Consider the following 25,277-nt stretch of genomic DNA (forward strand, 5'->3'; position numbering starts at 1 on the left):
TTGTCTACTCAGATCCTCTGCCCATTTATTTTTTTTAGATTTTTTAATGTTTATTTTTGAGATAGAGACACACACACAGAGCACGAGTGGGGGAGGGGCAGAGAGTGAGGGAGACACAGAACCTGAAGCAGGCTCCAGGCTCTGAGCTGACAGCACAGAGCCCGATGTGGGACTTGAACCCATGAACCATGAAATCATGACATGAACTGAAATCGGACACTTAACCGACTGAGCCATACAGGTGCCCCTGATCCTTTGCCCATTAAAAAAAAATTGGTTGTTGAGCTTTTCGTTATTGAGTTGTAAGAGTTCTTTATATTTTCTAGATGCAAGTCCCTGATGAGATACGTAATTTACAAATATTTTCATTTATTCTATGGGTTGTCTTTTTACTTTCTTGTTCATATCCTTTGATGTACAAAATTTTTTAATTTTGATGAAGTCCAGTTTATTTTCTCCTTTGTTGCTTATGCTTTTGGTGTCCTATCTAAGAGCTCATTGCCAAATCTGAGGTTACAAAGATTTAAGATTATCTTTTCAGAGTTTTCAAGCTTTAGCTCTTAGGATTTTTATTCCTTTTTGAGTTAATTTTTGTTGGTAGTGTATGTTAGGGATCTAACTTTATTTTTTTGCATGTGGATGTCCAGTTGTCCCAGCACTATTTGTTAAAAAGACTACTCTTTCTTTACCTAATTATCTTGGCATCCTTGTCAAAAATCAAATGACAGTAAATATTAGTGTTTATTTCTGAACTCTGTTTTATTCCATTGATCTACATGTCTATCATTATGCCAGTATCACACTGTCTTGATTCTTGTTGTTCTGTAGTATGTTTTGAAATTGGGAAGTGTGATTCCTCCAACTTTGTTCTTCTTTTTCAAGATTGTTTTGTTTTTCTGGGTTCCTTGCAATTACTTATAAATTTTAGAATCAGCTTGTCCATTTCCACTAATAAGCCAGCTGGGATTCTAATAGAAGTTGCCTTGAACTTGTAAATCAATTTGGGGAGTATTACCATCTTAATAATACTAAGTCCTCCAACCCACAAACATGGGATGTGTTTTCACTTATTTAGATCTTTAATTTCTTTCAACATTTTTGTAGTTTTCAGAGTATAAGTTTTGTACTTCTTTTGTTAAATTTATTTGTAAGCATTTTATTCTTCTTGACATTATTGCAAATAGAATTATTTTCGTAATTTCATTTTCATATTGTTCATTGCAAAGATATAGATATATGTATGATTTTGGTATATTGATCTTGTATCATGGAACCTTGCTGAACTTATATATTAGTTCTAATAGTTTTTATGTGGATTCCTAGGATTTTCTCTGTATAAATCATGTCATCTGCTAATACACATAGTTTTACTTCTTCCTTTCCAATCTGGTTGCCTTTTATTTTCTTGCCCTGGCTAGGACCTCTAGTACTTTGTTGAATAGAAATGTCAATAGTGGACATCCTTGTCTTCTAATAATTGGGTGACCAACTTATTCTGGTTTTCATAGGATTTGCCCAATTTTAATACTGAAAGTCTTGCATCCCAGGAACTCTCTCAGTCACAGACAAAGACCATTGTTCACTCTATCAAGAAAGCCTACTCTGATAACCCCAGACTTATGGTATCATAGATACTCAATATTTATTTCCCATGCCAATGTTTCTTAAGAAATGGACTTGGAGAGGCAAATAAGAGCCAGGTCACCAGGACCTTGCAGATCATGGCAAAGAGTTTGGAATTTATTCAGAGAATAGAGGGGTTTAGTCCTAAAGTGTCAGCAGTGCTATATGAGTTATCTACTGCTACCTGACCAATCCCCCATCCCCTAAAGAAGAGTTGGATATCCTTGTCTTTTGCTTGATCTTAAGGGGAAAGCATCAGTCTCTCACCGTTAAGTCTGATGTTAGCTTTGGGTTTTTCGTAGATGCCCTTTATCAAGTTGAGGAATCTCCTTTATATTCCTAGTCTGTTGAGTACTTTTATCATGAAAGGGTGTTGTATTTTGTCAAATGATTTTTCTGGATCTATTGAGATTATCATGTGGCTTTTGTTTTTTATTCCGTTAATTTGGCTTAATCCATGAATTGATTTCTGGATGTTAAACTAATATTGCATTCCTGGGACAAATCCCATTTGGTGTATAATCCTTTTACGTGTTGCTGGATTTAGTTTGCTAGTATTTTGTGGATGTTTTTGCACCTATATTTATAAGAGATATCAGACTATACTTTTCTTGAGATGTCTTTGTTTTGGTATAAGAGTAATATTAGCTTCCTAGAATGAGTTGGGACCTGTTCTCATATCTTCTATTTCTTGGGGTTGTTCATGAAGAACTGGTATTCTTTAGATGTTTGGTAGAATTCACCAGGGAAACCATCTGGGTCTGGACTTTTCTTTGTGGGTAGTTTTCAATTATTAATTCAGTGTTTTTTTAAAAAAAAATTTTAGGGGCGCCTGGGTGGCGCAGTCGGTTAAGTGTCCCACTTCAGCCAGGTCACGATCTCGCGGTCCGTGAGTTCGAGCCCTGCGTCAGGCTCTGGGCTGATGGCTCAGAGCCTGGAGCCTGTTTCCGATTCTGTGTCTCCCTCTCTCTCTGCCCCTCCCCCGTTCATGCTCTGTCTCTCTCTGTCCCAAAAATAAATAAACGTTGAAAAAAAAATTAAAAAAAAATTTTAATGTTTTATTCTTGAGAGAAATAGAGAGAGAGAGAGAGAGTGAGCGAGCGGGCATGAGCCAGGGAAGTGAGAGAGTGAGAGAGGGACACAGAATCCGAAGCAGACTCCAGGCTCTGAGCTGTCAGCACAGAGCCCCATGCGGGGCTCAAAATCACAAACCATGAGATCATGACCTGAGACAAAGTTGGACACCTAACTGACTGAGCCACCCAGGCACCCCTATTAATTCAGTGTTTTTACTTGTTATAGGTCTATTCATACTTCCTATTTTCTTTTTAAGTCAGTTTTGCTGGTTTGTGTCTTCTTAGGAATTTGTCCATTTCATCTAAACTACCTGATTTGTTGGCATACAGTTGTTTCAAACAGTTTTTTTGCTTTACATGTTTTTATTGCATATTAAGTAGATCTTCACAGCAACCCTACAAAGGAGGTAATATGATTCTCATGGTATGGGTTAAAAAAGTGAAGCACAGACAATCAACTTGCCCAAGGTCACCCAGCTAGTAAGTGGAGGAGCCAGGATTTGAATTCAGGCAGTCTAGCCAGAATGCATACTTTTAATCATAACTAGATTATCTGAAGACTACATTTAAAAATTCTCATCAGGAGGGACCTGGAATCTATCTGGCCATGTGGAACCTCTCGAAACACTTTCTTTTTTAAAACAATATAGTGGTTTTTAAATTATAGTCATAGAGTTGTACAGCCATCACCACTATCTAATTTTAGAACTTTTCAACACCCCCACCCCAAAGAAACTTGAACCCATTAGCAGTCCCTTTCCTTTTCCAGTCCCCCTTTCTAGTCTCCTCTCTACCCCTTTCCAGCCATAGTCAACCACCAATATGTTTTCCTTTATGGATATACCTCTATGGGTATGTCTATTCTGGATATTTCATATAAGTGGAATCATATGGTATCTAGTCTTTTGGAGAGACTTATTTTTGTTCAGATTGATTATTGCATTCTGCAATTCTCTTTTATTCTGATTTCGAGTCTTCCAGTGATTTGGTCATGAAATCCTGTTTAGAACAAAGCTTTGAGTCTGACACATGTGAACAAATGTCTATTTTGGTTTTTTTTATTATCTCCACTGGGAAAGTATCTCATGAATAGCCTAGGTTGAAGGGGATGTGGTTAAATACCACCAATGTTAGTTAATGGACATTTGGGCTCTTTCCATAATTTGGCTATTGTTGATAGTGCTTCTGTAAAAATTGGGGTGCATTTGCCCCTGTGAATCAGCATTTTTGTATCCTTTGGATAAATTCCTAGTAGTGCAATCACTGGTTTCTGCTCCTGAAGCGAAGACAACACTGTATGTTAACTAACTTGAAAAAAATTAATAAAAACATAATGTAAAATCAAATATTCTGTAGTTCAAACTTAAAAAAAAAGACACCACCAATATTAAGTGCCAGCCCACCTTTCTCTTACAAGCCTTCATAAACCTCTCATAAGCTTCTCTCTTATAATTCTCTCATAAGCCTTCAAACAATATTAATTTCAGCCTGCATTTTGCCAGATGCCTGATGCTGATAGACAAAAATAAATGCAGCTAGTGAGGGAGACTGATACTATATAGCATATAACTTGTACAATGTGGTAAGTATTATAATAAAGACTTTGTATGTAAATAAAGTAAATAAGTTATATATAGGAAAACATAACATGGATTTTCGGAGAAATTTTTCAGAAAAGTGTGAGAACCTAGACCATAGAACTATACAATATGCTACCTAGTTGGTTCAGTATGGTACCCATTGATTTTTACCTTTTAATCTGTCTCTTGATGTTGAAGCAAGGGCTTTCCCCTTCTATACCTTTTGTAACTGCAGCAACAAAATGAGATGGTAGGTGAAGATTCTAGGAACTACATTCTTCTTACCCAGGCATTGTGTCTTTTACAGTTATAAGCTGGAACCTTTGCCAGTAGTGGTCTCTACTACCTTGGTACCAAATGTGGAGATATCGACCATCTCCAAAACAACCACTACTGAAGAGGCTTTGTTTTTCAAAAAGCAAATAATTTTAGAAGAGGAACCCAGTACTGAGGACACAACCCTCATCAAGAGGTCATTATCTTTAAAGAAGTCCACAAATCAGGGGGAGGTATCCCTCATGAAGAAGCCACCATCTTTACAGGAGGAGGCTGATAGTAGTGATGAATTTGCTGTAGAGCTAATGAATTTTGGGAAGAAGAATAAAACTGAGGAGGAAGCCATCACCAAAGGAACATTATCCTTAAAGAAGATGTGCACATATCAGGGGGACTTGGCTTTGCAGGAGATCAGTGTTGAAGAGGATTCCTTCTTTATGGAGCCAATGAACATTAGAAAGAAGCCTAGAACAGAGGAGGCAACCCCCACCAAGAAGGTGATATCTTCAAGGAAGAAGTATACCACTCAGGGGAAGATGTCCCATATGAAGAAACCACTAGTATTGCAGGAGACCAACTCTGAAGAGGAGTCACTCATTAAGGAGACACTGGCTTTCAAGAAGAAACCTACTGTCAAGGAGGCAATCCTCACCTTGAGGCCATTATCTTTAAAGAAGAAGTGTACTACTTTGGGGAAGATGACTCACTCGAAAAAGCCACTAGAATTGCAGAAGGCCACCTCTGGAGAGAAGGCACTCATTAAGGAGCCATTGTATTTTAAAGAGAAACCTACCACTAGGGAGGAGTCTCTCTTCCAGGAACCCTCTGTATTGCAAGAGAAGCACACCACTGATGAGAAGGAGGTCCTCTTGAAGAAGCCACAAGCATTGCAGGAGAAAAAAGACAGTAAGGATACACTTCTTATGGAGCCAATGTCTCTTAGGAAGAAACATACTACTGAGGAGGCAAACTCCACTAAGAAGCCATTACCTGTAAAGAAGTGTACCATTCAGAGGAAGATGTACCACTTGAGGAAGCCACTAAAATCGCAAAAGACCACCTCTGGAGAAAAGTCATTTATTAAAGAGCCACTGTCTTTCAAGAAGAAGCCTACCACTGATAAGTCCCTTTTCCAAGACCCGTCCATGTTGCAAGAGAAGCACACCTCTCAGGAGGAGATGTCCATCTTGAAGAAGCCATTGACCTTGCAAAAGACTCCAACTGAGGAGGAGTCACTTTTAAAGGAGACTTTGGCTTTTAAGAAGAAATGTACCATCAAGGAGGCAACCCCCACCAAGAAGCTATTTTCTTTAAAGAAGAAAAAGTGTACTACTCAGGTTAAGATGTCCTGCTTGAAGAAGCCACTAGTATTGCAGACCACCTCTGGAGAGAAGTCACTGATTAAGGAGCCATTGCCATTTAAAAAGAAGCCTACCACTGAGGAGGAGTCTCCCTTCAAGGAATCCTCTGTCTTGCAAGAGAAGCACACCACTCAGGGGGAGGTGGCTCTCTTGAAGAAGCCATGGTCATTGCAGGAGAATATCGATGGTGAAGATGAATTTCTTATGCCACCAGTTTCCTTTAGGAAGAAACATAGCATAAATGAGGCAGTCTCCACCAAAGAGCCTTTATCTTTAAAGAAGAAAAAGTGTGCCACTCAAATAACGATGTCCATGTGCAAAGAACTGTTGGACTTGCCGAATATGATTGGCAAAGATAAAGATTCCTTCTGTATGGAGCCAGTGTCATTTAGGAACAAGTCTTCAACTGAGGAGGCAGTCCTTACCAAGACACCTTTATCTTTAAAGAAAAAGCAAATCACTCAGGGGAAGGTGTTCCTCTTAAAGAAGCCACTGGTCTCAGAGAATACCACCTCTGAAGAAGAGTCATCCTTTAAGAATCTATTGACCTTTCATAGAAAGTCTATAACTGAAGAAGAGTTCCTCTTCCAGGATCTATCTACACTGAAAGAGAAGCACACCACTCTGCAGGAGGTGTCGCTCTCAACTAAGCCATTGGCCTTGGCAGAAAAGACCACCACTGAAGAAGAATCCTATATTAATGAACCATTGGCCTTAGAGGAGAAGCCTACAACTGAGGGGGAATTCCTGTCTCAGGATCCATTTTCACTGCATGTTAAACCTACCAACAAAGATGAGTCCCTCTTCTGGAAGGCTTTGGGCTTGCAGAAGAAGACTGATACCAAAGATTACTCTTTGAAGAAGCTATTTGCTTTGCAGGAGAAAAGCACTACTGAAGAGGAATCCCTTTTAAATAAAACATTGGTTCTGAAGAAGGAGCTCTCTACTGAGGTGGCAACAATAAGCATTGAGAAGCAATTATCTTTAAAGAAGAAACTCACTGCTCAGGGGGAGGTGTTCCTCTTGAAGAAGCAGTTGGTCTTGCAAGAGAATATCACCAATGAAGAATCCCTTATTAAGCATCCACTGGATTTTCAGGAGCCCAGAATTGAGGAGACCAGCCTAAGGGAGTCCTTGGCCTTGCAGGATAATCCCACAATTGAGGAAGAAGCTACCCTGAGGGAGCCCTCGGCCTTGCAGGAGAAGCCCAGCATTGAGAAGACCATCCTAAGGGAGTCCTTGGCCATACAGAAGAAGCCTACTCTCAATGAGACATTCCATTTCAAGGAGATATGTGCCTTGAATGAGAAATCCACCACTGATAAGGAGTTGTCCCTGAAGGAGCCACTGGCCTTGCAAGAGAATCCCATCCACAAGGAAGACACCTTTCTCGAAGATTTCTTGATCCTCCAAGTTGAAACCAGCTCACATGTGTCCAGCACTGCCCCCGAATCCAGAATAGGCATGTCCAGCAATGCTACCATGTCCAGTGTGGGCAAGTTCAGTACTACAAACAAGTCCAGTGCTTGTGAATCCAGTTCTAATAGACCTTTCTCACCTTGGAGCAAGAGTTCACAGAAGGAGGTATTGTGTTCTCTTCCTTGTTAAATTAGATAATGAGTTCTTTGTTATCCTGTAGGTGGCTGTCAGTAAAGAGATTTTTTTTGCCTTCCTGAGCGATTGATCTGTATATAGTAAGCTATAGTAAATAAAGTTAGCCTTGTGGGATCTCTTGACTTTCCAATTGACATAGAAATACACCCAAACAATTAGAAAGTATTTATTCCAAGAATACCCACAAGGATCTGGAATGTGTATGTGTGTGTGTGTGTGTGTGTGTGTGTGTGTGTGTGTGTGTGTATAAAACTGGTCTTTACAGTAGTGGTTAGCCAATTTCCTTCAGGAAATTGCCTTTCTTAGTAATTGCAATCTGCATTTACAGTGGACTCCAGTCAAAGATGGGTAAAGTCCACAGAGGTATTTCCCAAGGAAAATGGAATTAAGTTGTAAATTGGAAGGATGAAGGGATGAGATTTGGCAAGCAGGAGGAGAAATACCTTTCTTGTAGGCAAAACAACCTGGGTAAATGTGTAGATGGGAGGAAAAGGCTACCAAGAAAATGAATTGGGTTAGATCAAAGCATTGGGACAAAACAAGTGACCTAAGAAGACAGGCAACATAAGTTGAAATATTAAAATAAAAGTGTTTTTATTGGAGAGTCTTGGACTTACCATTTTATAAAAATGGTGTCTAGTTGCTAGGGCAGAGTAGACATGTACAAGGAGGACTAAACATTTCTTGGTCAGTTAGCAGTATGAGTATTGAAGGACCAAGCAGTGCTCTGTTATGGCCCAGGATACATAAGGCTTTAGGAAACTTAGCAGAAGATGACAGTGGGAATAAAGGAGTATATCATTTATGTGTATGTACTAAGCCTTCCTTGGAATCTTTCTTCTCCTAATGTCTTTTTGGTGATTTCCAAGCAGATGACCCCATTGGAGGATATTGACAAGAACCATAATGATCCATTTTTCAACTCAATATATGCCAAGGATATCTTCAGTTACATGAAGGAGAGAGAGGTATGTAGGTGGCTGTTGGAGAAGAAGGATTTCTAGGTCTCATTTTCTCATCACTCCATCCTTCAAATGCAAGTTGAAGGGGAGGTAATGATGATTAAAATAACAACAGCGACAACTGACATTTACTAGTAACTTATTATAAGTTAGACATTATGCTAAGGGACTTATACACATTATCTTGTTTAATTGTCCCAGTAACTCCATGATAGTAGGTATTATTACCCCCTTTTTGTAGATTGGAGAAACTGCTCAGAATCACATAACTAGTATATGGTAGAGCTAGGATATGGGCTAAAGTCTGATTACTTTGAAGACCATAAGCCTGCACCTGTAATTGTTAAGGAGACAGTCTCAGACACAGAAATAGTAGTCTCTTTCTGGGCGGCTGCTCTTAGCAATCTTTTCCCTTCTCTATCCAAGTTTCTGGCATCATATGTAAAATCATTCTCCAGCCTGGTGAAGATTTCTTCCTCCTTTGAAATCTGCCAGTCTGCTTGACCACTAAAATTCATTGATTTCCCAATTTTCTTCTCTCTCTCTCTCAATGGAACATATGGGGCCAAGACTATCTACCAACCAGCTAACAATTTTAGCAGGCCATACATAAAAGGGAGGATGAATATCTTGTCTTTTCTCTAGAGATGTAATGTTTGATTAGCTGACTCCAGATCCTTCACTTTTTCTAGTATATCTTGGAGGAAGTAAGAGATAACTTTGTTATACTACAAGTGTGGGCCTTAGCTCAGCACTGTCAGTTTCACTTGGGATCTTGTTAGAAATGCAGAAACCTAGCCCTACCCCAGACCTTCTAAATTGGCATGGGAATTTTAAAGATCCCAAATGGTACACATGTTAAAGTTTGAGAAGCACTGCTCTACATAGTGTGGGATTGTGCATTGGATTGAATTGCAAAGAAGGGGCAAAACCTCTTTGGTATTTTTCTATAGTCATAGGCCTATTCCTGCCCATATTCCATATACATCCTGGACTCCTCATTATCCACCCTGACACTTGAATATGATGTGCATCCATTTCCCAAGCATAACTAGAACTCATCTGGAAAAAGATACTTTGATCTGCCCCTATCTGATACCAGCTGAAAATAATGAGGTAGAACTGTGAAGAAATTAATTATGTTATTATAATTTATTTTTCTGAGAAATGAGTTGCAGTATTTTTTTCTAAGTTACCATTTTTGAACCAAAAGAAGTGCTTATTTGTTAATATTTCTTTTTTATTGCTGCCAGGAAAAGTTCATACTTACAAAATACATGCACAGGCAGACTGACATCAGCAGTTGCATGAGGGCCATTCTTGTGGACTGGTTGGTAGAGGTGCAGGTAAGCCTGACAACTGCTGCTTTAAGGGGCTGCTCTTCTCTTTATTGATCATTCAACATCACCAGATACCAAGCATGGTAAAACTTTTCTGGGTGTACAGAGCTGACTAAGCCATGGTTCCTGCCTTCAGGGAGCTTATGATCTAGGGGACAAGATAAGATATGCAGACAGATAAGTATGATAAAAAGTAGAATACCCTAAGTACTATAAGAATGTTATATATAAGATACTGTGAGAACCCAGTAGAAGGAGAGACTATTTCTAGAAAAGGCAATGATGGTATGGTAGTTTAATCATTCTCAAAATTTTGTAAAAGTCTATCTAGTAATTTGGGTAGAGGTAAGTGAGAAAGTCTTTCAAGCTTCGGGTGGGATCAGGAAGGACAGTGTGGCAGACATGGCAGAACTAGACATGGCAGGTAGCTGTTTGTGCAGGGTTGGATGTTGAGGCAATACTGCCATGAATACTTAATTACCACTTTACACTAAGGAAGGATAGTCCAGAGAAGTACCTGGCACATAGTGGAATATCAGTACGTATTTCTTGAATTAATGGAATTGAATGACTTGCTATGGAGTTCGTGAGGAATTACAAAGCATAGGTTATTCCCAGAAGAGTCTTGACTATGTAATTGGGAAGAAAAGGTCATATAGTTTAATATCCTTTATTGAGTACCAGAGGAGTGGTTCAGGGTCACTTCAAAGTAACAGACCAGGAAAATGTGGATGATGTGGTATATTTAGATATCAGCAGAGCACGAAAATACCTCTCATCTTATGGAAATGATGAAGAATAGTAAATTAGGTAAGAGTAGAATTTGGGTAGATCTTATGTAAGTAAAAGTGATCCCAAAGGTTGCTGATCGTTATTAAGGTAGAAGAAGGACTGCCAGTGGACTTTGTTCTAATTGACATTTAGTCGTGATGTAGATGAGAACAGAAAAGATCTACTCATCAGATATTGCATGGCATGAAACTGGGAATAGAGATAGCACATAAATGGATATCAGAGATAAAATATCTCTACTAGCTGGAATGATGAACTGAATCTTTTTTTTTTTTAAAAGCTTTTGTTGTGGGGCGCCTGGGTGGCTCAGTCGGTTGAGCAACCGACTTCGGCTTAGGTCACGATCTCACGGTTTGTGAGTTCGAGCCCTGTGTCGGGGTCTGTGCTGACAGCTTGGAGTCTGGAGCCTGGAGCCTGCTTCGGATTCTGTGTCTCCATCTCTCTTTCGGCCCCTCCCCCACTCATGCTCTGTCTCTCTCTGTCTCAGAAATAAACATTAAAAAAAATTTTAAAAAGCTTTTGTTATTTTAATTGCACAAAAATTCACATTTGTTATAGCAAAGTAATAAATTATAATTACCTGTGATCACACAACTCACAGCTACTGTTCATATTTGTGTGTGTATATTATCCTTCCACTTTTAATTTTTTTCATGTTTATTTTTGAGAGAGAGGCAAGAGTGCAAGTCAGGGGAGGGGTAGAGAGAGAGGGAGACACAGAATACGAAGCAGACTCCAGGCTCTGAGCTATGGGCACAGAGCCTGACGAGGGGCTTGAACCCATGAACTGTGTGATCATGACCTAAGCTGAAGTCAGACGCTTAACCGACTGAGCCACCCAGGCGACCCTATCCCTCCACTTTTAAAGTGGTGGTCATCCACTTTAGGTGTACCTCTAGTGCACGAATCATATAATCATAGATGCCCAAGTCCCATATACTGTCAAATCAGAATTGAATTGTGGGGGTGTGGCTCAGGCATGTATGTGTGTGTGTGTGTGTGTATATATACACACACACACACACACACACACACACACACACACACACACATACACATACATACACATTCAGGGTACATGTATTCCTTTGAATTAGTGTTTTTGTATGTTTTGGGTAAAGGGGCACATATATTTTTATAAAGCTCCACAAGTGATATTAATGTACACCTTTTGATAGAGAACCACAGTTCTAGAAAATATACATAGTGTTTTTATAACTTTAATTTTTGCATTTTTAAGTAAACGGTAAAGTGGACTTTTAGGTATATAGTTCTATGAAAATTTAACATTTGATTTGAAATAAGATTCACAAGAAGTTGTTAAAAACCATATAGGGAGGTTCTGTGTACCCTTCACCTACTTTTTCTCAATGATAACATTTTGCAGAACTATAATACAGTGTCATAATTAAATTTATTTAAATTTCATCAATTTTGCCTGTACTTATTTGTTGTGTGTGTTTAGTCTATATAGTTCTATCGCACATGTAAATTTTGTAAGCATGACCGCCACAGTTGAGATATAGAACTGTTCCATTACCACAAAGATCCTTCATGTTACCCTTTTATATCAACAGCCATCATTCTCCCCTCACCTTCCTGTCCCTGGAAACTCCTAATTTGTTCGTGTCTATAATTTGTAGTTTCATAAATGTTATATGGATGGAATCATACAGTACATAACTTTCTGAGATTGACTTTTGTTATTCACCATAATTCCCTTGAGATCCATCTGTAGTGTGTAAGAGTTCTACACAAGGATAGATATCCTTGTCAGCACTTGGTATTAGTATTTTTTTTATTTTAGCCATGTAACAGTTGGGTAGAGGAATCTCACCATAGTTTTATTTTTAATTTTGTTTGTTGACTTTTTAAAAAATTAAATTCAAGTTAGTTAACATATAGTGTAGTATTGGTTTCAGGAGTAGAATTTAGTGATCCATCACTTATATATAACACCCAGTGCTCATCCCAACAAGTGCCCTCCTTAATGCCTATCACCCTTTTGCCCATCCCCCCCACCTCCCTCCCCTCCAGCAACCCTCAGTTTATTCTCTGTATTTAAGAGTCTCTTATAGTTTGCCTCCCTCTCTGTTTTTATCTTATTTTGTTTTTCCTTCCCTTCCCCTATATTCATCTGTTTTGTTTCTTAAATTCCACATATGGGTGAAATAATATATTTGAAATCATGTGATATTTGTCTTTCTCTGACTTATTTTGCTTAGCATAATACACTCCAGTTCCATCTTCATTGTTTCAAAAGGCAAGATTTCATTCTTTTCCATCACTGAGTAATATTGCATTGTGTGTGTGTGTGTGTGTACATACCATGTTTTCTTTATCCATTCATCCATCGATGGACATTTGGGCTCTTTCCATACTTTGGCTGTTGTTGATAGTGCTTCTATAAACATTGGGGTGCGTATACCCCTTCAAATCAGCATTCCTATATCCTTTGGATAAATACCTAGTAGTCCAATTGCTGGATTGTAGGGTAGTTCTGTTTTTAATTTTTTGAGGAAACTCCATAATGTTTTCTAAAGTGGCTGCACCAGTTTGCATTCCCACCATCAGTGCAAAAGTGTTTCCCTTTCTCCACATCCTCCCCAACATCTGTTGTTTCCTGAGTTGTTAATTTTAGCCATTCTACCAAGTGTGAGGTGGTATCTCATTGTGGTTTTGATGATGAGTGATGATCAGTATCTTTTCATGTGTCTGTTAGCCATCTGGATGTCTTCTTTGGAAAAGTGTCTGTTTCATGTCTTCTCATTTCTTCACTGGATTATTTTGTTTTTGGGTGTTGAGTTTGATAAGTTCTTTATAGATTTTGGATACTAACCCTTTATCTGATATGTCATTTGCAAATATCTTCTCCCATTCCATCAGTTGCTTTTTAGTTTTGTTGATTGTTTCCTTTGTTGTGCAGATACATTTTATCTTGATGAGGTCCCAGTAGTTCACTTTTGCTTTTGTTTCCCTTGCCTCTAGAGACAGTCTAGTGAGAAGTTACTGTGGCTGAGGTTGTTGCCTGTTTTCTCCTCTAGGGTTTTAATGGTTTTCTGTCTCTATTTATGTCTTTCATCCATTTTGAATTTATTTTTGTGTATGGTTTAAGAAAGTGGCCCAGTTTCATTCTCCTGCCTGTCACTATCCAGTTTTCCCAACATCATTTGCTGAAGAGATGGTCATTTTTCCATTGGATATTCTTTCCTGCTTTGTCAAAAATTAGTTGGCCATTTCTGGGTCCATTTCTGGGTTTTCTATTCTGTTCCATTGATCTATTTGTCTGTTTTTGTGCCAGTACCATGCTGTCTTGATTATTACAGCTTTGTAATACAGCTTGAAGTCCAGAATTGTGATGCCTCTAGCTTCAGTTTTCTTTTTCAACATAACTTTGGCTATTTGGGGTCTTTTCTGGTCCCATGCAAATTTTAGGATTGTTTGTTCTAGCTCTGTGAAGAATACTGGTGTTATTTTGATAGAGATTGCATTGAACATGTAGATTGCTTTGGGTAGTAGTATAGACATTTTAACAATGTTCTTCCATTCCATGAACATGGAATGTTCTTCCATTTCTTTGTGTCATCTTCAGTTTCTTTCATAAGCATTGTATAATTTTCAGCCAACAGATCTTTTACCTCTTTGGTTAGGTTTATTCCTAGGTATCTTATGGTCTTTTGTGCAATTGTAAATGGGATTGATTCCTTGATTTCTCTTTCTGCTACTTCGTTATTGGTGTATAGAAATGCGACCAATTTCTGTATGTTAATTTTATATCCTGTGATTTTGATGAATTCATTTATCAGTTCTAGCAGTTTTTGGTGGAGTCTTTTAAGTTTTCCATGTAGAGTATCATGTCATCTGCAAAGCATGAAAGTTTGACTTCATCCTTGACAATTTGTATGCCTTTTATTTTCTTTTTGTTGTCTGATTGCTGAGGCTAGGATATCCAGTACTATGTTGAACAACAGTAGTGAGAGTGGACATTCCTGTCATGTTCCTAACATTAGGGCGAATGCTTCCAGTTTCCCCCCTTGAGGATGATACTAGCTGTGGGCCTTTTGTATATGGCTTCTATGATGATGAGGTATGTTCCTTCTATCCCTACTTTCTTGAGGGTTTTTATCAAGAAAGGATGTTGTATTTTGTCAAATGCTTTTTTTGCATCTATTGAGAGGATCATGTGGTTCTCATCTGTTGTTTTATTAACATGGTATATCATGTTGATTGAGTTGTGGATATTGAACCACCCCTGCTGCTCAGGAATAAATCCCACTTGATTGTGGTGAATAATTTTTTTTAATGTATTGTTGGATTCGATTTGCTAGTATCTTGTTGAGAATTTTTGCACCCATGTTCATCAGAGAAATTGGTCTGTATTTCTTTTTAGTGGGGTCTTTGCCTGATTTTGGAATCAAGGTAATAATGCTGGCCTTATAGTATGAGTTGGGAAGTTTTCCTGCCATTTCTATTGCTTTCAACAGTTTCAAAACAATAGGTATTAACTCTTCTTTAAATGTTTGGGAGAACTCCCCCCAGGAAGCCATCTAGCCCTGGACTCTTGTTTATTTGGAGATTTGTGATTACCCATTCAATTTGTTTACTGGTTATGGGTGTGTTCAAATTTTTTATTTCTTCGTGTTTCAGTTTTTGTAGTTTATATGTTTCTAGGAATTTAATGATTTCTTCCAGATTGCCCAATTTGTTGGCATATAATTGCTCATAATATTCTCTTATAATTATATTTCTGCAGTGTTGGTTGTGATCATTCCTCGTTCATTTGTGATTTTATTTGTTTGGGTCCTTTTTCTTTTTGATATGTCTGGTTAGAGGTTTATCAATTTCATTAATTCTTTCAAGGAACCTGCTCGTATTTTCAGTGATCTGTTCTGTTTTTATTTATTTCGATGTCATTGATTTCTGCTGTAGTCTTTATTATTTCCCTTTTTCTGCTGGTTTTCGGCTTTATTTGCTGTTCTTTTTCCAGTTCCTTAGGTGTAAGTTTAGGTTGTATATTTGAGATATTTCTTTCTTCTTTAGGAAGGCCTGGATTGCTATATACTTCCCACTTATGACTGCCTTTGCCACATCCTAAAGGGTTTGGACTGTCGTGTTTTCATTTTCATTGGCTTCCATGTACTGTTTTATTTCCTCTTTTAATTTCTTGGTTAACCCAATCATTCCTTAGTAGGATGTTCTTTATAAGTGTTTTTGGTCTTTCCAAATTTTTTCTTATGGTTTGACTTCAAGTTTTATAGTGTTGTGGTCTGAAACTATGCAAGGTATAATCTCAATCTTTTTGTACTTGTTGAGGGCTGATTTGTGACTCACTATGTGATCTGTTCTGGAGAGTGTTCTATGTGCACTCAAAAAAAATGTGTATTTTCCTGTTTTAGAGTGAAATGTTCTGAATATATCTGTTAAGTCCATCTGGTCCAGTGTGTCATTCAAAGCTAGTGTTTCCTTGTTGATTTTCTCCTTAGGTGATCTGTCCGTTGCTGTAAGGGGGTTATTAAAGTTTCCTACTATTATTGTATTATTATCAATGAGTTCCTTTGTTTTTGTTATAATTGATTTATATATTTGGGTGCTCTCATGTTGGGTGCATAAATATTTACAGTTGTTAGATCTTCTTTGTGGATAGACCCCTTCATTATGATATAATGCCCTTCTTCATCCCTAGTTAACAGTCTTTGTTTTAAAACCTAGTTTGTTGGATATACATATGGTTCCTCCAGCTTTAATTTGACATCCATTAGCATGATAGATGGTTCTCCATCCCCTCACTTTCAACCTGCATGTGTCTTTAGATCTAAAATGAGTCTCTTGTAGGCAGCGTATAGATGGATCTTGTTTTTTTAATCCATTCTGATACCCTGTGTCTTTTGATTGGAGCATTTAGTCAATTGACATTTAGAGTGAGTACTGAAAGATATGAACTTTTTACCATTGTGTTGCCTGTAGAGTTGGAGATTCTGGTGATGTTCTCTGGTCCTTTCTGGTCTTTGTTGCTTTTGGTCATTTTTTTGTTTTGTTTTTCTTACACTCAAAGAGTCTCCCTTAAAATTTCTTGCAGGGCTGCTTTAGTGGTCACAAATTCCTTTTGTTTTTGTTTGTCTGGGAAGCTCTTTATCTCTCCTTTTTTTATTTAAAAATTTTAAAAATTTTTATTCATTTTTGAAAGACAGACCACAAGTGGGGGACGGGCAGAGAGAGAGGGAGACACAGAAACTAAAAGCAGGCTCCAGGCTCTGAGCTATCAGCACAGAGCCCAATGCAGGGATCAAACTCATGAATCGTGTGATCATGACCTGAGCCAAAGTCCGATGCTTAACTGACTGAGCCACGCAGGCTCCCTTCTCCTTCTATTCTGAATGACAGACTTGCTGGATAAAAAATTCTTGGCTGCGTATTTTTCCCATTCATCATGTTGAATATATCCTGCCATTCCTTTCTGGATGCCAAGTTTCTGTGGACAGAAATGCTACAAACCTGATCTGTCTTCCCTTGTAGGTGAAGGACTGTTTTTCCTTACTGCTTTCATGATTCTTTCCTTGTCTGTGCATTTTGTGAATTTGACTATGATATGCTTTGGTGATGGTTGGTTTTTGTTGAATTTAATGGGAGTTTTCTGTGATTCTTGGATTTTGATATCTGTGTCCTTCCCCAGATTAGTGATGTTTTTAGCTATAGTTTGCTCACATAAACCTTCTGCCCCTTTTGCTCTCTCTTCAACTTCTGGGACTCCTGTGATAGGAATGTTATTACTCTTAATAAGTCACAAAGTTTTGTATCGTAATCTTTTGCCTTTGTTTCCCTCTTTTTTGCAGCCTCATTATTTTCCATAATTTTATCTTCTATATCACCTATTTGCTTCTCTGCTTGGTCCATCCTCACCATCATGGCATCCATTTGAGATTGCATCTCAGTTATAGCATTTTTAATTTTGGCCTGACTAGATTTTAGTTCTTTTATCTCTGCAGAAAGGGACTCTCTGGTGTCTTCTATTCTTTTTTCAACTCTGGCTAGTATTGTATCTGTATTGATTAAATCTCTGGCTGTCTTTCCTTCCTGTTCTTTCTTTTGGGGTGAATTCCTCCATCTTGCCATTTTGTTGGATTAAAAAAAATTAATAAAATAAAATAAATAAAAATGAAAAATACAAAACAAAACAAAAAATTAGAATAAGGGAATCTAGATCCTAGGTGTGTTTTGGTCTGCTTATTAAGAGAAGCTTGATAGAAAAGAGAAAAAAGAGAAAAGAAAAAAACACTTAAAAAAACCCAAAAATTTAAAAAATTTTAAATAAAATAGGATGAAATAAAAAATTTGAGCTTTCTATATTCAAGAATGAAAAGAAAAGAAAGAAAAAAAACAACATAAAAAGAGAAGCAAAGAAAATGAGCAAACAAGCAAACAAAATCCCAAATGAAGCTAGATCCAGTTTCCCCTGGAACTGAACCTGGGTAGCACACTATGATCTATAGACTAAGTGGGTGGAAGGGATTTGTGTTGGTCTTCTGGGGGATGTGTCTGGATGGCACAGGTGGGCAGGGCATAATGTAACAGCTCCATTTTCCCCTTGGTGCTATGCTTAGCTCACTGGGGTCGACCAGTATGGGTGTGCTAGAGGTGAAAACTGCTTCACCCCACCCTCTAGTCTCTGGAGTGGGAATTTCACACCCTCACAGATGCATGATCAGTCACGCCTCCTTTGTCTCAGGGTTCCATCTGCTCCCTGCCTTTACCCTGTGTCCAAGCTGTCTGCCTCCCAGGCAGTGCCTTCTTCCAGAGTTTTATCTCAGATGGCACTGTGTTTCAAAACTCCAGACTTCAGAAACTCCCTTGACTCCCGCCTCAGACCCGTGCTGATCCTCTGAGAGAGAGTCTTTCCAAGCAATGGAGAAACTCTGGTTTGTTCCAGAAAGCATACACAAGACCGTGGAGTGGCAGAGGCTCAGAGTTTATGGTAAATTGCAACACAGCCAGCACCAGGTTTTGTTGCCCTCAGCGGGCATCTTTGTTCCTATACCAGTAAAAGTGGCAACTCTCTGGGTCCCACCGAGACTTTTGCCTGTGGAGAGGCAATCTCTCCTATACCAAATGCACTCTAAGCAGGGGAACTGCTTCTCCCCCTGTGGCAAACAGGCCCCCTCAGGCTGTGCTACCTGTTCCTGGGGATTCACTGTGCCCCCTCATTAGAGCACTGCCAGGCACTGAGCTCCAAAACTTCAGACTCTGTGCTCCGCTATTTATATAAAACTGGCAGTATTGAACCCTCTCCTTTTTTCCCCTTCAGTGGTTTTGGGGAATAGATTTCTTGTTTTCACTCTTTCTTTCTTTCTCTCTAGCTTTCTTGGAGAGTGCTTTTCTTGCACATTCCTGACTCACCATACTCTCTGTCCCCCTTTCTCTCTCTATCCTCTCTCCCACAAAAACAGCTCCCTACCTGTTGCAGAATTTGAGTCTGGAGTTCTCTCTTGTCCAGCAAGAGAGCAGATGCAGAATTAAATGCTAGAGAGGCTAATGTCTGGGAGGAGACAAGAGCCCTGAGTAAGGGTCCTTGCTCCATTTTTATTAGGATCAGAAAGCTTACAAACGTGATACATTTGCAGAGACAATGAAACAGGGAACATTAATTCATGTGTGTGAGAAAAAGGGAGTTTTGAAGATATGCAGTATTAGGGGTTTGGGTCAATACAAAACAAAATCATGGGTCTGTTTATCTTAACTTGCCTAGGGGATAAGGCAGATAGAGCATGGTACCTCAGGGTCAACAAGGCACCTTTCTTTTGCTAATTAGCTCTGCTTTGGGCAATTTCACCCTGCTGCGGTGGTCTATAGCCCTGTTTACCTATTTACCTTTACTGGACCTTCATCCTGTGAAAGCAGCGTTCTGCTTTTGTACTATGCTAGGGGCATTTTCACCCTGTTTACCTAATCTTGGATGCTTTCATCCTAAACCTTGTTAACCCATTGGTGCAAGCTCAGGGAATTCCTGAACTTATTCCCCACACCTACCCTTACCTGGCACTGAAACTTTATTCTCCTTCAATTCATCTCTCTGCATTGCATACTTGTCAAGATCTGTAGCTCAAATTATGCAGATTGTTGCATTAATCCTCCCTTCTATTTCCTAGGTGTTCAAAATGGTTTCATGTTTATCTAGCTGTGTTTTAGGGATGAGGCAAGTACAGGGTCCCTATACTATTCCGCCATCTTAACTCCTCTCCTCTCATCATAGTTTTAATTCGCATTTATTTCCTCAAGGGCTAATAATGTTGAATATAATACTTACTTGTTATCTAGATATTCTCTTTGGTGAAGTATTTTAAGTCTTACTTTTTAAATTTAGTAGTTTATTTTCATTGTGTCAAGTTATGAGAGTTCTTTACGTATTCTGGATACAAATCTTGTGTTGGATGTTATTTACAAATACATCCTACCAGTCTCTAGCCTTTTTATTCTCTTATTTGAGTCTTAAGGAGAGCAAAAGTTTTCGATTTTGATAAAGTCTAGTTTTTCAATGTTTTCTATTGTGGTTTGTGCTTTTTAAGAATTCTCTACCTAAATGTAGGTCATGAATATTTTCTTATATTTTATCTAAAAGTTTTATAGGTTTAACATTAAAGTTGTAATCCATTTTGAGTGAATTTTTGTATATTATGAGGTTTTTGAGGTCAAAGTTCATATTTTTGCATATGGATGTCCAATTGTCCTAACACCATTTGTGGGAAAATATGGTTTTTCCATTAAATTGCTTTTGCACCTATGTCAAAAACCTATTGACTTTATTTGTAAGGATCTATTTCTATTCTTCTATACTTTATTCTTTTTTATTGATTTCCATGACACTTTGCCAGTATTACACTGTCTTTATTCCTGTAGTTTTATAGTTAAGTCTTAAAACTAGGTAGTATGATCCTTCCAACTCTGTTCTTTTTTTTTCAAAATTGTTTTAGCTATTATAGTTCCTTTATCTTTATATATTTTAGAATCACTTTGTTTCTACAAAAAAATCCTGCTGAATGTTTGGTTAGAAGTGACTTATATCTTGTGCAGAAAAGAGTTAACAGGCCAAATACTGCTCTCCTTAAAAAGTCCTGTTTGCAGAGTTGGCCCTTGTGTGGGCATCTGAGAATTTGAGTGGTAAAAAGTTCCCTACACTGCTATAAAACCCTCCCTTAATGATAACTGTGCCTAAACTCTTTATATAAACAATATGATTTATTGTGAACACCTGCTTACCTTTTGTGAGTCTGAAACTTTGGCATATGCTAGGCAGAGAGTGCTTATGTGACTAGCTCCCAATAAAATCTTAGGCATTGGATCATTAATGAGCTTCCCTGATAGACAATACTTTACATGTATTGTCACATCTCATTCCTGGAGGAATTAAGTGCATCCTGAGTGACTCTATTGGGATAAGACTCTTAGAAGCTTATTTCTGGCTTTTGGCAAGCTTTGTATATGTTCCTTTTCCCTTTTCTGATTTTACTTTCTGTCTTTTGTTATAATGAATCATAGCCATGAGTATGACTATATGCCAAGTCCTGTGGCTAGGAATCACTTTACTGTGGGGTGGTCTTGAGGACCACTGATACACATCTGTAGGTCGATTTGAAAAGAATTGACTCTTCCGTGTTGAATCTTCCAATCCATGAATGTGGTATGTGTCTCATTTATTTAGGTTTTCTTTCATCTCTGTCTTTTTACCATATAGATCCCATACATGTTTTGTTAGATTTATGCCAAAATATTTTCTTTTCTTACAGCTATTATAAATTATATTTTTAAAAATTTAGTTTTCCATTTGTATACTGCCAGTATGAAATATTGGTATTTATATGTTGACTTTGTATTCTATGACCTTGCCACAATTCACTTGTTAATTCTTCTTATTTATTTATTTATTTATTTTCTTATTTATTTATATTGTGATGATAATGATTGTTATTTTAACTTACATCCAAGTTAGTTAGCATGTAGTGCAATAATTATTTCAGGAGTAGAATACAGTGATTCATCCCCTGCATATAACATTCAGTGCTCATCCCAACAGGTGTCCTCCTTAATGCTCCTTGCCCATTTAGCCCATCCCCCCACCGAAAATGCCTCCAGAAACCCTCAGGTTGTTGTTTATATTTAAGAGTCTCTTATGTTTTCTCCCTCTCTGTTTTTATATTATTTTTGCTTCCCTTCCCTTATATTCATCTCTTTTGTATTTTAAATTCCACACATGAGAGAAGTCATATGATATTTGTCTTTCTCTGACTAATTTCACTCAGCATAATACACTCTAGTTCAATCCATGTTGTTGCAAATGACAATATTTCCTTCTTTTTGATTGCCGAGTAATACTCTATTGTGTGTGTGTGTGTGTGTGTGTGTGTGTGTGTGTGTGTGTGTGTGTATACCACATCTTCTTTATCCATTCATCCATTGATGGACATTTTGGGCTCTTTCCATACTTTGGCTATTATCAATGGTGCTATTATAAACATTGGGGTTTATGTGCCCCTTTGAAGCAGCACCCCTTTATCCTTTGGATAAATACCTAGCAGTGCAATTGCTGGGTCATAGAGTAATTCTACTTTTAAGTTTTTGAGGAACCTCCATACTGTTTTCCAGAGTGGCTGCACCAGTTTGTGTTCGCACTAGCAGTGCAAAACGGTTCCTCTTTCTCTGCATCCTCACCAACATCTATTGCCTGAGTTGTTAATTTTAGCCATTCTGACAGGTGTGAGGTGATATCTCATTGTGGTTTTGATTTGTATTTCCATGATTATGAGTCATGTTAAACATTTTTTCACGTGTCTGTTAACCATCTGGATGTCTTCTTTGGAAAGTTGTCTATTCATGTCTTTTGCCCATTTCTTCACTAGATTATTTGTTTTTGGGTGTTGACTTTGATAAGTTCTTTATAGATTTTGGATACTAACCCTTTATCTGATAATGTCATTTGCAAATATCTTCTCCTATTCTGTCAGTCGCCTTTTAGTTTTGTTGATTGTTTCCTTCACCATGCAGAAGCTTCTTATCTTGATGAGGTCCCAATAGTTCATTTTTGCTTTTGTTTCCCTTGCCTCTGGAGATGTGTTGAGTAAAAAGTTGTGGCAGCCGAGGTCAAAGAGGTTTTTGCCTGCTTTCTCCTTTAGGATTTTGATGGCTTCCTGTCTTATGTTTAGCAATTTCATCCATTTTGAGTATTTTTGTGTATGGTGTAAGAACAGTGACATGCAGAAGATTGAACCTGGACCACTTGTTAATTCTTAGGAGCTCTTTTTTTTTTATAGATTTCTTGAAATTAGCTACATAGATGATCATGTAATTTGCAAATGAGGACAGATTTATTTCTTCCTTTCCAATATTCATGCTTTCAATTTCATTTTTGGGTTTTATTGCACTGCACAGGACTTCCATTATAATGTTGAATAGGAACACTAAGAGTGGACAACCTTACCTTGTTCCTGATCTTAGGAAGAAAGCAGGTAGTCTTTCACCACTAGTATGATCTTAACTCTAGAGTGTTTGTAGACACCCTTGATCAGGTTGAGAAATTGACTTTCCATTCTTAGTCTGCTGATGTATATTTATCATTAATAGATGTTGAATTTTGTCAAATGCTTTTTTCCCATATCTACTGATATAATTTTATTTGTTTTAGACTATTAATATGGTAGATTACATTGATTGATTTTCAAATATTGAAGCAGTCTTATTCCTGAGATAAACCCCATTTGGTCCTGGTATGTTATTCTTTTTATATATTGCTAGATTTTATTTTCTAGTATTTTGTCGACGATTTTTGTATCTTTGTTTATGATGGACATTTCTCTCTAGTGTTCTCTTTTTGTACTGTCTTTGTCTGGTTTGGTATGAGAATGATACTTCATAAAATAATTTGAGAGTATCCCCCTCTTCTATTTTCTGGAAGAGATGTGTAGAATTGATTTTATTTATTCTCTAAATGTTCTGTAGAATTCACAAGTGAAGCTATTTGGGCCTGAAGTTTTCTATTTTCATTTTCCTGAAAGATTTTAACTAGGAATATAATTTCCTTAATGGTTATAAGATGATTCAATTTACCTATTTTGTTTCAGGTGACTTGGTAGTTTGTGGGTGTCAAGGAATTGGTCTATTTCATCTAAGTCGAATTTATCTGCATAGAGTTCTTAATGTGTTCTATTATTATTCACTATTTCATTCCTGATATGTGGTAATTTGTGTCTTCTCTCTTTTTGTTTATCAATCTTGCTAGAAGTTTATCAATTTTATTGATCTCAATGAACCAGATTTTCATTCCATTCGTTTTCTTACTGTTTTTCTGTTTTTAGTTTTTTAAATTTTTTTTTAAAAAATGTTTATTTACTTTTGAGAGAGAGAGAGCACAAATTGGGGAAGCTTAGAGGGAGGGAGGGATACACAGAAGCAGACTCCATCTAGGCTGTGAGCTGTCAGCACAGAGACCGACTTGGGGCTCGAACTCATGAAGGGTGAGATCATTCCCTGAGCCGAAGTCAGACACTTAACCAACTGAACCACGCAGGTGCCCCTCTGTTTTCAGTTTTATTGGCATCTGCTCCAATTTATATAGTTTCCTTTTCTCTTACTTTGGGTTTAGTTTGTACTTCTTTTTCTAGTTTCTAAGTGGAAGTTTCTAGTTTCTAAGTGGAAGTTTCTAGTTTCTAAGTGGAAGCTTAGGTTATTGATTTAAGACTTTTCTTCTTTTTTAATAGAAGCAGTTAATGTTATAAATTTCTCCCTAAGCATTGCTTTAGCTGCATGCCACAAAATTTGGGAGACATTCTCTTTTTTTCTTCTGTTAAGGAAATTTTATTATCTTTTGTTTAAATTTATTTGTTTTGAGAGAGAGAGAGAGAGAGAGAGAGCAAGTGGGGGAGGGACAGGGAGAGAGGGGAGAGAGAGCGAATCCCAAGCAGGTTCTGCACTGTCAGTGCAGAGTCTGATGTGGAGCTCCAACTCACGAACTGCGAGATCATGACCTGAGCCAAAGTCAGATGCTTAACCAACTGAGCCACCCAGGCACCTTGGGAGACATCCTCTTTGATCCTTGGACTATTTAGAAGTGTTTTTTTTTTTTTTAATTTCCAAGTGTTTGGAGGGTTCACTGTTATTTTTCTGTTATCAGTTCTAGTTTAATTCCATTGTGATCACGGAAACTACTATGATTTTAATTCTTCAAAAAATTTCAAGGGTTCAGGATATGATCTGTCTTGGTGATTGTTCCATGTGCACTTGAGAAAATGCGTATGCTGTTGCTGTTGGAAGTGTTCTATAAATGTCAGTTGGATCCAGTTGGTTAATGTTGTTAGTTTCATAATTATCCTTGTTGTTTTTCTGTGTACTAATTCTTTTTTCTTCAATATATGAAATTTATTGTCAAATTGGTTTCCATACAACACCCAGTGCTCATCCCAAAAGGTGCCCTCCTCAATACCCATCACCCACCGTCCCCTCCCTCCCACCCCCCATCAACCCTCAGTTTGTTCTCAGTTTTTAACAGTCTCTTATGCTTTGGCTCTCTCCCACTCTAACCTCTTTTTTTTTTTCCTTCCCCTCCTCCATGGGTTTCTGTTAAGTTTCTCAGGATCCACATAAGAGTGAAAACATATGGTATCTGTCTTTCTCT

General features: G+C 37.8%; 1 protein-coding gene across 2 annotated transcripts in view; it reads left to right on the forward strand.

Annotated features, from left to right (window-relative positions):
- CCNB3 (cyclin B3) overlaps positions 1 to 25,277 on the forward strand; it is a 67,286-nt gene that overhangs the window by 13,552 nt on the left and 28,457 nt on the right. The window contains exons 5-7 of one of the 2 annotated variants that reach the window (XM_045471298.1): positions 4,587 to 7,500; positions 8,403 to 8,498; positions 9,746 to 9,838. In XM_045471298.1, the coding sequence (XP_045327254.1) occupies positions 4,587 to 7,500; positions 8,403 to 8,498; positions 9,746 to 9,838 (3,103 nt within the window). Of the gene's footprint in view, positions 1 to 4,586; positions 7,501 to 8,402; positions 8,499 to 9,445; positions 9,616 to 9,745; positions 9,839 to 25,277 lie in introns of those variants that run through there. The other variant, XM_045471299.1, reaches the window with a different exon arrangement.

The sequence above is a fragment of the Leopardus geoffroyi genome, chromosome X, assembly GCF_018350155.1.
Source record: "Leopardus geoffroyi isolate Oge1 chromosome X, O.geoffroyi_Oge1_pat1.0, whole genome shotgun sequence".
Taxonomy (NCBI): Eukaryota; Metazoa; Chordata; class Mammalia; order Carnivora; family Felidae; genus Leopardus; species Leopardus geoffroyi.